This window comes from Gymnoscopelus microlampas, assembly GCF_963454915.1.
Source record: "Gymnoscopelus microlampas genome assembly, chromosome: 12".
Classification (NCBI taxonomy): domain Eukaryota; kingdom Metazoa; phylum Chordata; class Actinopteri; order Myctophiformes; family Myctophidae; genus Gymnoscopelus; species Gymnoscopelus microlampas.
The window spans coordinates 41,353,644-41,370,729 of record NC_139949.1 but is presented as its reverse complement, the minus strand read 5'-3'; the positions used below and the strand labels follow the sequence as shown (position 1 = coordinate 41,370,729).

Here is a 17,086-nt window from a genome sequence, read left to right as displayed (position 1 = left end):
CTAAATCCTATCACACAAAGATTTGGCGGGCCCCCTATAGTAGCTCTGAGGACCCCCTACCCTAGGGGTCCCGGACCCCCTGTTGAAGACCCCTGCTCTGAAATATTTGTTGTGTTGTATGACGCGTTTTCAACTGAAAGCTGTCGCCGCCGAAGCATGCCGATTTGGAATGGTGTTTACTGTATCTGAGACCACATGTATTATATTCTTAACCACTTAAATCCCATATACTTTATTGTACGTTAAATAGCGAAAATAGCCCATCTGCAAGCCCACAGCACATCGTAACATCAGCTTGTACATCGTCTATACTGTATTTTGCCAAAATGTCTTGTCTGTTTTCAGCTAATGTCCATCTATTATGACATGAATAGGGGATGCAAGTGTTAGATGTGGTTAACAGGTCACAGATATCTACCGTATAAGTCTTTGATTCTCTGTTGGAGTGCTGGGGTTTTTGTAATTATGTGTTTTGGGGAAAACACGATTTTTTTAGAAAAGCGCAACACAAGAGCGAGTGCATTATTCTAAAGTGCATTCGACTGTACGCAATATGTATGTGTAAAGACGGGGAGAATCTGCCACGGTTTGTAGCCAAGAAGTCACACTGGAAACAAACAAAAAAGGGAAACCAAAATGACTTGACCCACTGTAAAACAGAGCCCCCTTCCCTTCCAGACATCTCTCTCTCTCGGTCTCTCCATCTCTTCCTCTCCTCTCTCTCTTTGTCTATGTCTCGCTCTACCTCTCTCTCTCTCTCTCTCTCTCTCTCTCTCTCTCCCCTTCCCCTCCTTGGTATGAATTTGCCGTATCTCATTCCCCAGCGCTAATTCCAATTTAATTGCCAGTAGCCCGAAGCCTCCTCAATAGGAGTAACAAATGGTTTGATTCTGTAGACTTCATCAGACCGCATTTTAAATGCGACACAGTAACCCGGCGCGAATGCCAATGAAGCCTGGCGAGTAGCTCCTCTGTTTACTAATTATCCTTTTTCTTACTCCGAGCCACACTGCACAAGTTGTCTGATTAAATCGGATTTGTGGGATCGGGGGGGGGGGGTGGTGCTGCTGGGGAGGAGGAGGGGGGGGGGGGGTTTGGGGGGGGGGGGGGGGCAAGCGGTGGGCGATTGGATGGCGAGCCACGGTCCTCCTTTGTAAATGATCCACAAGGCCAAGACGAGAGGGCCAGCTGTGCGACTGTAAATTGCATTCCCCTTAAAGGGCCTCGCCACTTTTTTTTTTCTTCTTTTCTCTCGCGCGCTGTCTGCTCCGTAGTAGCAAACTGGCTGTATAAATTCCCCCGACTTGTGTGAGGCATTTATGATCTCCGCCGTCAGCGTGGTGCTGGATGAATGAAAATTGAGCACTCCGAAATTTGTTATCGAGTGTGAGAGGAACCCAGCCTTTAACAACCAATCACGGAATGGTGCAACCCACCCCCCCCCCCTCCAAATGCACTGCAGGAAAAATAAATTGTAATGACAGTTTACTGCCATGTCTATACTGTATACAGTAGATATCTGATGCAGTCAAGCTGTAGTAAAAAAAGGGGGGTAAGCGCCCAGATTTCTTCAATTGGGAAGATGGGAACAGCATGTCGTCTATGTCGGGCGAAAACTTCATATGTGCAAAAGTATTACTTTTCAGGATTCAAATAAAAAAGCAGATCTACAAGCTCAGGTCGCCTCGTTGCGGTCGCGTTTCGAGCTTGCAGATCATGCTATTTTTATACTTTTGTCTGAAGCTGTAGTATGATCAAGTAGGGCATTCATTTACTAAAAAGCACAAAAAAGTTAAAATATGGTGATGGGAGTTTTCTGCCCGACGATGACAACGATGTGTAAATACTACGGATTATTATGCGGTAAACAATCCTGGGTGTTAATTCAGCTCTGAGATTGTTAACACCCAGGAGTTGTAGTGTAACAGACCCGACGTCGATGAAAGCATAATACAATAATGATTTGTACATAACACTGAGCGACTGTCAGACCTTAACCCATTAAGACCTGGGACGCACATCTGTGTAATTTTTTGATTTGAGCTAAAAAAAGCATTATTTTACACTTTGGCTATTGAAAAATAGCAGATCTACAAGCTCGTAGCGCGGCACCGAGTGCCGTGCTATGAGCTTGTAGATCTGCTATTTTTGAGAAATTGTGAAAATTTGTTCAAATCTTTCAATATATATTTTTTTCAAGCGAACATTTGTAACTCAAATCTTTGCTTCTGGGGTGTCCCTGGAACAAAATGGGGGTCCTTGGCCAAATACATATACACTTTGGGGGTCCTTGACATGGAAAAATAGCAGATATACAAGCTCATAGCGCGGCACCGAGTGCCGCGCTATGAGCTTGTAGATCTGCTGTTTTTGAGAACTCGTAAAAAAAGGGTGCAAATCTTAGAATATATATTTTTTTCAAGCGAACATTTGTAACTCAAATCTTCGCTTCTGGGGGGTGTCCCTGGAACAAAATGGGGGTCCTTGGCCAAATACATATACACTTTGGGGGTCCTTGACATGGAAACATTTGAGAACCACTGACATCATTTTTTTTTTTTTAAACAGTTTTTAGAAGACGTTCTAAAAAACAGACATTTTGTAGAATCGGCCTCAGGTCTTAAAGGGTTAACATTATGGGCCGATCCGAGTCGACGCTCTGCTAGACGAAGGGAAGGCAAATTTGCACCAGTTTATAAAGACCTCTCCCTGTCAACTAAATGGCCAGTTGAGCGGCCATATGGTTGCGCCTGACATTATCTCTGGGTAATTAATATGGCATCTCGCCTGGCATCTGGTGGCATTAATCTAGCTGGGACCACTTCATCTCCCAATGTGGGCACTGCTGCGGGGCCCCTACGTGAATGATCACTGCCCGCTGGAACCAGGGACGCACGCCAGTCAATTGTCTGCTTGCCTCTGCTGTTGTTGTTGTTGTTTTTTTGTGTCTATTAGCAGCAGACAACTGCCGTGATTGTTAGTTGTTGTTTTTTTGGTCTGTTTTTGTATTATTATCTGATTTGTATTTTCTGTATGTTCTATATTCAACACCATCCAATTTCTAGTTAATATTAACCCATTAAGACCTGGAACGCATCTGTGTCATTTTTAGATTTGAGCTAAAAAGCATTATTTTACACTTTGGGCTATTCAAAAATAGCAGATCTACAAGCTCGTAGCGCGGCACCGAGTGCCGCGCTACGAGCTTGTAGATCTGCTATTTTTGAAAAAATCGTGAAAATGTGTGCAAATCTTTGAATATATATATTTTTAAAGCGAACATTTTTAACTCAAATTTTTGCTTCTGGGCTGGTCCCTGGAACTAAATATTTTGAGATGGGGGTCGGCGGCCAAATACATATTATTTTTGGGGGTCCCTGACATGAAAAGGTTTGAGAACCACTGACATAGAAACATATGTTTTTTTTTTAAAACTGTAGGATTTTAGAAAACATTTCAAGAATCAGACTAGGCTTAATGGGTTAAAGCACAGCAATGTTCAATTAGGCTAGTGTTTGTTGTTCTGCTTAATGTGTGATTTTTATCATGCAAATTGGGGAAGTATTAAATAATAGCCGTTTTCAGTTTTCATATACCAAACATATTGTCACCTTGTTGATTTACGGAGTCAGATTTGACACCTATGACTTGTGCCTATAGATTATTGTTATAGTAACATGAAACATGTTATAGTTATATATTTATATACACTGTGTGTGTGTGTGTGTGTGTGTGTGTGTGTGTGTGTGTGTGTGTGTGTGTGTGTGTGTGTGTGTGTGTGTGTGTTTTTTATCGGTCTTTGATACGGAACAACAGCGGTTTATTAATGGCACATCGAAGAGTTCTCTCTCTTTCATGGTCTCTCTGTTGCCTCCATTTACACAGTTTGATCAAGCGCAGCTCTAGTGTACGTGTTGATGAATGAATTAGCAGTACGCAAAACAGCCTTTTTTTATCTCTACTCTTCTGAAATCCTCGTATTCACACCTGTGCTTGCGCACGTGTGTGTGTGTGTGTGTGTGTGTGTGTGTGTGTGTGTGTGTGTGTGTGTGTGTGTGTGTGTGTGTGTGTGTGTGAATGCCCATCTGTTTTCACAGTGTGTGGTGCCGAAGGGGCCAGACGTCTAGAACATTGTTTGCCCTTATATTTGTCTGCATCTCTGCATGTATCCTCTGTTCAATTTACTTTAATTTAACAATTTAGGCGTTTGGCAAACACTCTTATCCAGAGCGACGTACAAGTACGAGATCAGACTAAGCAGAGTAAGCTTGAACTCTAGTCAACAAACAACAAGGTAAATAGTCATAGAGTGCCGAGAGAAGAATGCAGTGCCTCAGAGAAAGTACTAAGTACATTTACTTAAGTACTGTACTTAAGTACAATTTTGAGATGTTTGTACTTTACTTCTACTCCACTACATCTCAGAGGCAAATATTGTACTTTTACTCCACTACAATTATTTGAAAACTTAAGTTACTAGTTACTTTTCAGATATAAATTATGATATTATGAAACACACATTAACGACTTTAGCCCCATTATATATATATACAGGCTATTTGAAAATAGCCGATATACAAGCTCACAACGCGTCGCGATGCGACACGTTGTGAGCTTGTAGATCTGCTATTTTCAAATATTTTAGTACTTTTACTTTTGTACACTCTAGAGTCTTGGCGGTCCTTGAAATTAAAACGTTTGAGAACTGAATGAGGTAGAATATAACTTTCTTAAACATTTGTCTCAAGAAAAAAAACGAGTCTAATAACACAAAAATGAGAACGAGTGGCCAAGATCTATCTGCATTGTAAGCTAGTATCTAGCAAATCGATCCATCACCTTGAACGGATACAAGGAGAGAGAAGTGGAGATATATATATACATCTGTCCCCAGTGATGTGTAGCCATTGTTCAACATACAGTACAGTATGTGCATATCATAGTAGCCCAATGTTAAAGTGAATGAGGGACATAAATTATCCCACTACAAGTAACGCTGGAAGAATTGTTTTCGATTTACATTTTAAGATGCGTGTGCTATAGGCGGACTCAAGCCAGTTAACCAGATAACCGATGATTCATTTAACTAACTGTTTGAAATACTTTTCAGTTGCACAGGGAAGCCACCCCCCATGATTAGTCTGGTTGTTAGTATACAGCCAAACCATGACGGAACGATGTTGTTCAGCACTATTATCTGCAGCATTTGAAATACCACTAGAGCATTGGTTTTCAACCAGTGGTCCGGGGACCACCAGTGGTCCTTGGGGGGGCTACCAGGGGGGGTCCCCAGCTAAATGAGTTAACATAGCGTCACAATCATTTAAACCACTTAGCTTTGGCTATTTTTTTTAATCTTGAAAATGTGTGCAAATCTTGAATATATACATTTTTCAAAAAGACAATTTTTACTCAAATCTTTGCTTCTGGGGGTCCCTGGCACAAAACATTTTCAGATGGTGGTCCGCGGCCAAATGTATATCAATTTAGGGGTCCCTGGCATGAAAAAGGTTGAAAACCACTGCACTTAGAGGAAGCAGATGATACTGTACAAAGGCAGAACGGAGTTGGAAGTTTGAGCTGGGAAAAGATCACAATGGCTTCATGCACTGCAGGGCAAAACAATGTTCCCATAGAAGGTTATAACGCAGTGAATGTAGCAATGAAATAGACCAAAGCACAAAAGACGCCAAAACCAAAGCGTAAAAGACAACTTTCACGCCCGTGGAGCTGGCTGACACTGACAGTGCAAAAGGGTGGGTATAACTGGGAACAGAACGCCGCCATCCGCTTAACATGGAGACGGAACAGTGAGGGGAGTCGCGACGTCACTGGCTGCCATCACAAAAACAAGACTCAAGAGTTTAATAACCCTTAAAGGAAAAGTTACTTTAGGTGCAGGCTGTGAACAAAGCACCAGTGATGTATTAACATGCTAATGTCGATAACATGCTATGGAGCTTGCCCTTGTGGTTTCGCTGTATGCATGTAGCTGCGTGAGCTGCGTTGTGATTGGTTCTACTTAAGCGGGGGGACTGTTATTGGCGTAGCAAGCAGCGTCAGCTGTACTTTAGTGGAGACAGAGACACAAAGAGACAAACACTGTTCTAGACAACTGGCTCCTTGGGCAGCCCACAACAGACTCTCCTGGGTTGTGTCTGATAGCTCATTTCCAATACAATGCAGGTTTGTTTCCATTACGCTGCGGCTCCGTGTCAGATGAGGTTCTCAGAACCTAATTGGGGCCCTGCTCAGGAGGCGCTAACGAACGTATACTATACTTCCAAAATATTTCAGAAATAGCTAAAATATCAGATCTACCAGCTCAAGCTCCCAGTTGTCACTGGGAAAATGGAAAAGCCAAAATAACTACCAATAAACAAAACGTCTTTTGTAAGGTACACATTTCTCCACCCATTCGGACTTGTCTGTATTGGAAAAAGGTCCCCAGTGTGTGTGAAAACAAGAGAAATGTTATGGTTCACCCCCACCCCCCCACCCACTGCTCCCAGGATCTCACACCACACAGTTGTGCCGGTCACCGTTTCAGGCGGATCACTGGCTGGTATTGTCCCCCCTCAGTCGGACCCCCCGTGGGCAAAGCTATTGTGTCTTCCTGGCACAGCAGGGATTGCCCGGGGACCCCCAGAGATCTGCAGTCCACACTCTCTCGCTCTTTCTCCCCTCTACCCACCCAGACACACACACACACACACACACACACACACACACCCAGACACACACACACGCACACGCACACGCACACACACACACACACACACACACAACTAGTGGTCGTTGTGATGCTGCCCTTTCTGACCCCCCCCCCCCACCCCCCCAATCCCAGCCTACCCCACCTGCAGTTTCGACCCCCCCCCCCCCCCCCCCCTCCCCACGGTATGAATGCACACTGACATGCATTTGAGGGCTTTTCAATCAAATATCGGGTTTTCTTCCCATAGCCTGCACCATTGGTTCTCAAAGTGGGGTACGGGGACCCCCAGGGGTCCTTGAGGGAGTTCCAGGGGGTCCCCAGCTAAATGATAGATTAGGCACCAAATGGACCCTTATGGGTCTGTAACTCTGAGAGTGTACATATGGAACCAAATGGACCCTAACGGGTCCATTTGGTTCCATTTGTACACTCTCAGAGTTAAATTTACATAGATTTTACAATATAAATTGCGGTCCAAGTGATATAAATGCCATTAAATGGGGGTCTGTAGCCCTAATGCATGTCAAACTGGGGGTCCTTGAAATTAAAATGGTTGAGAATCACTGCTAGAGCCGTAAAAAAAATCTTCTCTTATGGGGGTCCCTGGCTTATCTTTTGAAATGGGGGTCCTCGGGGCTAATAAGTGTCAATTTGGGGGTCCTTGACATGAAAAAGTTTGAGAACCACTGGCCGACACGCACTCACACAGTCTGTCCATATACATATATGTCTCTTTCTCTCAACGTATACACTATTAACCACTTAAAGCCCGACACAAATTCGTCATACGCAGAATAGCGAAAATAGCCGTTCCACGAGCTCACAACTCGTGACGGTTTCGAATTTTCTTCTTTTTTTTTTTACTTAAAGTAATAATTAGCATCAAGTGTATCATTAAACCCTGACTCTGTGGACATTTCTACGATGCACATGCCACCGCGTGTGTGTCACGATGTTTCTGACTCGCCCCGATCCCAGCTATCAGGAATGAAGGCCTCGCATTAATACGGGCTCCACTTTCCATTATAATTAGAGATGCCTATGTAATTGGTGTAATTGGTCACTAGTGTGTCCTCCCATAGACAAACTCTGCAGCGCCCATAACCGCTAGCCTGCTATTGACAAGAGCCGCGCTGTAACAAGGGTTGAGGGCCCCAGTAATGGACTGTGATTGAACACCTTGTGCTCAGGTCCCCGTTCTCTATGCCTCATTAACTCTGGCAGGTGCTTGGCTCAACACACATGCGCGCGCACACTCTCACACACACACTCTCACACACACTCTCACACGTACACTCTCACACGCACACACACACACACACACACACACACACGCGCGCAGAGCAGCATCTAGCTTTCAAGCTGCACATGAAGACCCCTGAGTGTCCAGGACGGATTCAGGTGCCACACCCTTTTAACCCATTGAGACCTGAAGCCGATTCTACACGTCTCCTAAATCTCAACAGTATTCTGAAAAACGTATGTTTCTATATCAGTGGTGCTCAATCTTTTTCATGTCAAGGACCCCCAAAATGATATGTATTTGGCCGCGGACCCCCATCAAAATATTTTGTTCCAGGGACCCCCAGAAGCAAAGATTTGAGTTAAAAATGTTCACTTTAAAAATATATATATTCAGATTTGCACACATTTTCACGATTTTTCAAAAATAGCAGATCTACAAGCTCGTAGCGCGGAACTCGGTGTCGCGCTATGAGCTTGTATATCTGCTATCTTTGAATAGCCCAAAGTGTAAAATAATGCTTTTTAGCTCAAATCTAAAAATGACACAGTTCCAGGTCTTACTGGGTTAACAGTTTGAATGTTTTTTGTTTGGTTTCTTCCCACGAATGGACAATTTGTACATGCAAGCTAGCTAATCTTCCACATGTCGTGTCAAAGGAGGGCTTTTGATAAAGCGTTGATATTAGACTTGTGGAATAGAATTGTGTAACTTAAATAAAGCTAATGTTACAGCCGAGTGCACTAAACCTTTATGCTAATTCGTTTTTTGGGTCTTGTGCAAAGGTTGAGAGTACGGACTGCATGCCAATGGTCAAATGTTCCTAATGAAGCCTTTTTTTTAATACCGTGTCATGGGAAAATAGCTGATCTTCAAGCTCACAGCGCATCACAACGTGACACATGAGCTTGTAGATTTTCTAGTTTTGCAGTTTTTTTTTACATTTGGGGAAAATGTGTTTAATTTGAAGCACATTTCTGATCATAAAGATTTTTTATTGCTAAGGTTGTGTGTGTGTGTGTGTGTGTGTGTGGGGACACACACACATTAATGTGTGGATTAGTGTATACATGAGCTTGTGCATGTGTCATTGTGTGTGTGTACATCTGTGTGTGAGTGTAGATGTGTAGCCGCAGATTAGACTGTGTTTTAGTGCCTCTTCAAGCTACAGTAGCTTGTGTGCATAAGGATTAGTGCAGCGATGCTTAACCAATGGCCCAAAGGAACATCAACAGTCATAAGCAGTGCTACTGTGATTATCATGATGCTCTAACCATAAATTGGCAGTTTTTGCATCACTGAGTTTTGACTGGATCAGTAATACAGCAGATTACAAAATGATCATGCATCTCCTCTTGGTATATCAGGCTAGTATTTGTCTCTTTGTTCAGGTGCAGTGATACACTATACGTTTTCATGTATTGTGTGGTCTTGTTGCCTCCTTGCTCAGTCTGAATGTGTGTGTGTGTGTGTGTGTGTGTGTGTGTGTGTGTGTGTGTGTGTGTGTGTGTGTGTGTGTGTGTCCTCTGTGGTCTGCTAATCTCTGTCCCACATTTTTCACATGGGCCAGTTGTAGCGCCACCTGGAGGCAGAGTTTTGCAAAACAATTTTTTTTGACAGTTTATCACGCAAATCGGTACACAGTATCTCTATAGTCATTAAACGAAACCCTTCCTTCAGATTTTTCATATTCCATCCTGATTGGCTAAGATTGGCTTCCAAAGTTTGCAGGAGTGCTCCGTTTTGAACAAAATGCCTCAAATCATGAACACGGCGTGCGATTTCCGTGAAATTTTGCACGCACATTCCCACTAGGGCTAGGCCGAGGTGGCCGAAATTTCAAATCGGCCTCATGGTGGCGCTTTAACATTTTGACACATTTTGAATCATTTTGATGTTATTTTTTAACACAAATATTCTTCTATGGGGTCTGTGGCCAAACGCATCAATATTGGGGTCCTTGACATGCAAATATTTGAGAACCACTGCTTTGCATAAGACCACCACGTCTCCTGCTTTGTTGCACGATGAAAAAAAGTTGCGTGCGTCTTTTTTGACACACGCAAAATGCAGAAGCATGAACCAGCGGTTTAGCCAAACGAAGGGAGACCTTTTGCTACCCTTTGTGTGAGACCTGCCTTCCATCTGCTCCACCTAGGCTAGGAGAAGGAGGCTCAATGTGTCTCACCCTTCCACCAAGGCCATTTCTCTCCTTTTTCCCCGTCTCCCCTCTCTCTCTCTACCCATCCGGCCACTGTCACCTCCCATTGGGGAGTATTCCTCTCCATTACCGTGCTCCATCCGTCCCCCACTTAAATAACAGCAGCCCCTGCCACTCCAGGGCCATTAAGACACTGCCGCCACGTTGCCCGGACACACACACACACACACACACACACACACACACACACACACACACTTACTGTGCCCTGGCCATTATAAATAGATGGGGGGGAGATTGAGAGAGAGAGAGAAGAGAAGGGAGGGTTGGTTAGAGGAGGTAAATTATTCCAAAACATCCAAACAGGATTGAGACTAAGCACTGGCTCCCTCCTTCTCACCGCCTCCCTCCCTCTCTCCCTCTCTCTCTCATTCCCCTCGTCTGCCCACTAGTTCCAGGTGTCACTTTAGCCCGACTCAATTTTACACTGTAATGGACCTCCCAGGTTAACTCCTTTTTTTTTTTCTATCTCTCTGCTGCTACTCTCTTCATCTATCAGCCTCCCCACCAACCGACCGACCCAACACCACCCCCACCAACACCACCCCCACCACCACCACCCCCCCATCGCCATCACCGCTGCCAGCCTCGCTCACCTTCATTGCAGCCCCAGCACAGCGCCAGAGATGTTAACCCGTTAAAACCGGGGAACGCATCTCTGTGTAACCACTTTAACCATTGTTTTACACTTTTGGGCTATTTAAAAATAGCAGATCTACAAGCTCATAGCGCGGCACCGAGTGCCGCGCTATGAGCTTGTATATCTGCTATTTTTTTTTAAATCGTGAAAAATTTGTTCAAATGTTTGAATATATATATATATCTTTTTTAAAGGGAACATTTTTAACTCAAATCTTTGCTTCTGGGTGGTCCCTGGAACAACATGTAAAAGTATATGTATTTGGCCGCGGACCCCCATCAAAATATCTTGTTCCAGGGACCCCAAGAAGCAAAGATTTGAGTTAAAATGTTCGCTTGAAAGATATATATTCAAAGATTTGCACACATTTTCACGAATTTTCAAAAATAGCAGATCTACAAGCTCGTAGCGCGGCACTCTGTGCCGCGCTACGAGCTTGTAGATCTGCTATTTTTGAATAGCCCAAAGTGTAAAATAATGCTTTTTAGCTCAAATCTAAAAATGACACAGTTCCAGGTCTAAATGGGTTAAAAACACTCACACCCCCCCGGTGAATGGCCGGCACTTTGCAGCGCCTAATTCTGACCAACAGTAATCACGGGGTTCTGCTGGCGCACTGGGCGGAACTACAGGCTGTGAACACTGTGGTGGGCCGCTGGGTTTATTCTGTTGTTGTTGTTGTTGTTGTGTTTTACGGCGTGTTGTCCTATAGGAGAGGAGAGCCCGCTAGAAGAGGGTCTGTCTGTCTGTCTGTGTGTGTGTCTCTCCGTGGCTAATTCCATGGGATCGATCGGCGGCAAATCTCTTGTGCAACGCTGCCTTTAGGCCAAGATAGCTTGGCGCATGCCCACACGTAGGCTCTAACGCAGCCTGACAGCGAGTCGCGGGTTCGATTCCCAGGCCTGGTGGTGACCTTGTTTCCTGCTGCTTGTTTCCTGTCTCGCTCTACTGTACACTATCAATGGAGGCAGAAACTCGGCAGAAAGTAAAGACACTGTATTGGAGTTCTCCAATGTACCATTGTGTGTGGTAGTGAAAACATTGCCAGTAGTGGACCTTGCTTACAAGATATTTGTTCCTGTCTGTATGGCATACAGTATTCGTACATTTAGCAGTACACTTGAGGTACCTTTTGCCATCTTCTATAGGCAAACAATATGCATCCGAAATTGATTTTTTTTCCCCCCACCGCCACAAAGGATTACTCTCCTCTGCTCTTGAGAGAGAAAATTGAATATGACCTATTCATGTCCTGTGTGTGTGTGTGTGTGTGTGTGTGTGTGTGTGTGTGTGCGCGTGTGCGTGTGTGTGTGTGTGTGTGTGTGTGTGTGTGTGTGAAATTGTTGTTGAGAATGCAGCCAACAAGTGACTAAAGCCGCAGCTTGCTTTCAGGCCAAGTGCATTATCCAATACAGCGGACAGGCTAGCATTCTCTGCTATTAGAATATATATACAGACGCCATAGGGAGGCGAAGGCCAGTGCAGAGACATGTCAATGCAGTGTATTGTAATGTACTGTAGCGTGTGGGTGGGTGTGTGAAAGGCCTGCTACTAGCCTTTTACATTCTAACTTTTACATTTTACACTTCTTTATAATACTGCAACTGCAGGTCTCACTCCCCAGTTCCCTAACCCCCAGTCTCTCTCTCTCTCTCGCTCTCTCTCTCTCTGTCTCTCTCTACACCTCTCTCTCTCTCTACACCAGGGGTCTTCAACAGGGGGTCCGGGACCCCTAGGGGGTCCTCAGAGTTGCTACAGGGGGTCCGCCAAATCTTTGTGTGATATGATTTTTTTTTTTTACCTTAACCACTAGCATCCCTCTTCTGAGGAGAACTTGAGCCAAAAATAGCAGATCTACAAGCTCACAACGCCTCGCAGCGCGAGGCGTTGTGAGCTTGTAGATCGGCTATTTTTGGCAAAGAGGTGTACAGGGAAAGAAGAGCAGACCATATAGAAAAAACAAAGTTTAATATGAAACGCAATTTTATACAATATAGAGGGGGTCCCTGCTTCATCTCTCTCTCAGCTAGGGGGTCCTTGGCCTGAAAACGTCGAAGACCCCTGCTCTACACCTCTCTCTCTCTCTCTCTCTCTCTCTCTCTCTCTCTCTCTCTCTCTCTCTCTCTCTCTTCCATGAGACTACTTAGGCCATGCTCATTTCACATCTTCTCCAAACTTTCAAGACCATAAATTGGCAAAACTCTCAAGACCATAAATTGGCACAAACCTTCAAGACCATAAATTGGCAATGTGCTTCGCCTCTTTTACGCCAGTCACGACTGTCTCACCCCCTTCTGAAGCCTTGAGCAGAGCAGGCTACAGGCGGGCTTCTCACGCTCGAGATACTTGAAATATTTGTGTATGTGTGAAAGAGAGAGAGATAGAGGGGAGAGAGTAGCAGTGAAGAGACGGGAGAGAAAGAGAGAGAAACGAGAGGCCGTGTGCTTGTCAATCAAGGCCACTTAAGTGCCTCAAGACCTGAAGGGATTCCAACGACTATCGACCCCAATCAATGCCCCCCCTCCACCCCAGCCACAGTCTCATTGATAAAAGGAGAAAGGAGAGAAGGAAGAGGCGGCCCGGCTGCTGAACCAAAAAACATGAACAGAAAAATAAGAGCAAGAGGGAGCAAGTCTGAAGCGAGAGCGGAGGCTTGTCAGTATTTATTTGCACAGAAGCGTTGTTGCGTCTCCAAAATGTTCTCTCTCTGTCTGCCTGTCTGTCTGTCTGCCTATCGCTCCAATGTATTCTCCAATGCGCTCACAAACGATCGCTTGATCTTGTTTTCTCCGTTCCCTCATGCCACCTCACTCTCTCTCGTTGCGTTCCGCCTCTTGTAATTTCTCTTACGCCCCCGATTGATACTTTGTTGTGCGCCCGTGTGAACATAGCCGATCTGCAAGCTCACAACACGTCGCACTGTGAACTTGTCGATTGGCTATTTTCGTCCGGCGACACCCGGCGCTCGACCAAGTATCAATCAAGCGTTGCGCTTTCGCCGCTCCGTCTCTCTCCGTCTCTCTCCTCCTGGCACAGGGGTGTGGTGGTGCGGCAAGAGACAGTGATTGATCAGGCTTGGGGGGCTGTCAGTGGACCCTCCTCCTCCTCCGGTGGTTATGAACATGAGGCAGGGCCGCTCTTCATAGATTTTTAAATTAGTGTCAGCTTTGCCCCAAAGATGTGTTATTGACTGATGAAATAGAAACTGAGCACCAAACACTCAGTCCTTCCCCAGAGTTTTCCCCCAGCCTGGTAATTGAAAAAGTGCAATGGGAGAGAGAGTGTGTACAAGGCGCGCGTGGCGTGCGTGCGTGCGCGCACGCCACGCGCCCGTGGTGTGTATTTGTCTGAGCAAAAACCCCCGCGTGTGGCTCGGCTCTTTATCTCTGCCGGAGAAAAATGCACAGCGCGTTCTGGACTGCAGATTCAATTGAAGTACAGAACAGGAGATCTTTATCGTTCCACTCCGCTCCGTGAAACACGAGCTCTGTGCGCACCTTTAATCCCACAAATAAAGCACTTTCCACGGAAGCCTATGGAGCTGAGCAAAAAAAGGCAGGCGAGAAAAGTGCCTTTGACCCCCCCTGCACAAATCCTGCCATTGTCGCCTCTCCCACGCGGCGATGCACATCTCAATCACTCTCAACGTTCTTCGCACAATCTTCAGTTAGCTCGATGTCGGAACAAAGCTGGCGGTACAATGGTGCCTTGACACTGACCTTCAGAGGGGTTTAGGCTAGCCTTCGCAGTTAGCGCGAGTGCCAAGATTTCACCTGAGAACGGTATTGTGCTCTTTGTGACAAAGTTGGGAAGCGATCACTGTTGCGGAGTTGATACTGTAACCGTCCTCATGTCGGCAATCTGTTCTGACTCACACGTCTCTAAGACGCTCCGCTCAACTACAGACTGAGGAGCAATCTTTCCTTGCTTAGAATTGGATGGAAACAATTCACCACTTGAACCTCAGCATCCCAATTTATTTGGGGGGTGGGACATTCAGCAAAAAATTGCAAGTACAATTGCAACTCGGGTCCGTTTTACTTAGAATAAGAGGGTTTAAGTGGGTAAAGAGAGTTTAAAAATTAACGGCATTGCAGAACCAATCCAAAGCCTTATGTTTAATACATACAAAGTACAAGTACATTATCCTAGGAACTCACCAGAAATAAGAAGAAGCACTGCATTAAGATTTACTAATACAAATGTTGGCAACCGTCACAAAATTTGTAGATGCTGATGGCACTTTTGTTTGTATGTTCAAATCAAATGTTTTATTGTATACTTGATTAGTAGACATTATTTGCCCTGCGTGATACAAGGACATGAGAGGCTTATAACCAATATCATGGGTCCACTTGGTTCCATTTGTCACAAAGTGACCCGCTGTGAGCTTGTATATCTGCTATTTTTTAGAACCAGTTCTACATTTTTAGATTTTAGCTAAAAAGCATTATTTTACACGTTGGGCTATTCAAAAATAGCAGATATACAAGCTCATAGCGCGGCACCGAGTGCCGCGCTACGAGCTTGTAGATCTGCTATTTTTGAAAATTCGTGAAAATGTGTGCAAATCTTTGAATATAAGTATTTTTAAAGCGAACATTTTTTAACTCAAATCTTTGCTTCTGGGGGGTCACTGGAACAAATATTTTGATGGGGGTCCGCGACCAAATACATATACGGTAATTTTGGGGGTCCTTGACATGAAAAAGATTGAGCACCACTGATATAGAAACATGCGTTTTTCAGAATACTGTTGGGATTTAGGAGACATGTAGAATCGGCTTCAGGTCTCTTAAGAGTGTGCTGAAAAGCTTATGTATATATATATATAGCTAAAATCTAAAATGACACAGCTGCTTTCCCGGGTTTTAACGGGTGAAAAGGTTGAAACTAAGTCTCTGCTATATAAAGAATGCCACGTTGAAATGAAGACATGTCTTGTTTGTCCTTCCTTCCTGAAGGTTCGGACATGGCCATCTTCTGCCTGCTGTGCGGGAAGCGCTTCCAGACCCAGCCGGCACTGCAGCAGCACATGGAGGTCCACGCCGGCGTGCGCAGTTACATCTGCAGCGAGTGCAACCGCACCTTCCCCAGCCACACGGCACTCAAACGCCATCTGCGCTCGCACACTGGTAAGTTGCAGCCCTTTGCTTTGTGCACCTGTTGGAAGTTACTGTGTAAGCCAAAGCGAGGTTAACCAGAAAAAATCATGGCTTAAACCATGAACACTATTTTTGATCCGACAGGGTATTAACTCTTTCACTGCCAGACTTATTTCTGGCTGTGTTTTGCCCAGTGCCAGGATTATCTTACTTTTTCAAGTATTCACATAATAGTTATCTCCAGTATGATTGATCCCCCTGATGGTTGCTAATCACTGAGGGTTTTCAGGTGTGGTTTTCTCCGTTTATTTTTTAACATCGAAGTGAATGGAGCAGCAACTTTTTGGATAGCGTTATCTCCTAGTAGTTCCTTTGAGATAACCCCCCCCTCCAAAAAAAAACAAAAAATTACATCAATTCAAAAAGCAGATCCAGAAGCTTGAAACGTGGCGCGAGTTTCAAGCTTGTAGATCTGCTACTTTTGGCTAATATTTATTATTTGAATCCTGAAAGGTAACAATTTTTTTAACATATGAGGTTTCTATCTGACAGAGACAATATGGTGTATACATGGTCATGGATAAATGAGGATTAGATTATTTATTTTTTAACTTATTTTTTAAGTAATTATCACATGAATTTCTGTGATTTAATCGTGACTAATCAAAAAATATATAACACAATTTAAATAAGCGATATAAAAATTTGGAACAAAACTACAGCCAAATGTATGAGATATCCACACAAAAGGGGGTATATCCAGTGGTGTAGTGGTACAAAAGGGGGTATATCCAGTGGTGTAGTGGTATCCGCAGAAGTGGGTACACTCTTAATTTTACACCAAAATGCCAAGGTTGTTGCTCATATTGGCAGGCCAACTTAGTTTCCAAAAACAAATAATTAACTGGTTTCTTAGAAGTATTTTGTTGGCCAGTACTGTTTGCAAACTCACTTGATTCCTGCTGCAGCTAATGTTTGCTTCATAATTCCCACACACTGAAGGGACAATGGGAGTTGTTTGGACTGAAGAAATATATTGTTCTGAATGAGCGACCAAGCAGAATGGAGCTCAGCCACTGCTCATGTGATTATCATTAATTTGTCTCAAACGCTACATATTTACAAACAACACTTGTGCTGTTTTTTTTCTGGCCGTGAACAA

The 17,086-nt window shown here is 44.3% G+C and overlaps 1 protein-coding gene across 1 annotated transcript in view; it reads left to right on the top strand.

Annotated features, from left to right (window-relative positions):
• Positions 1 to 17,086, top strand: part of zbtb16a (zinc finger and BTB domain containing 16a) — a 176,291-nt gene that overhangs the window by 139,740 nt on the left and 19,465 nt on the right. Inside the window, 1 exon segment of the mRNA XM_084073300.1 lies at positions 15,784 to 15,954. Coding sequence (XP_083929426.1) covers positions 15,784 to 15,954 — 171 coding nt within the window.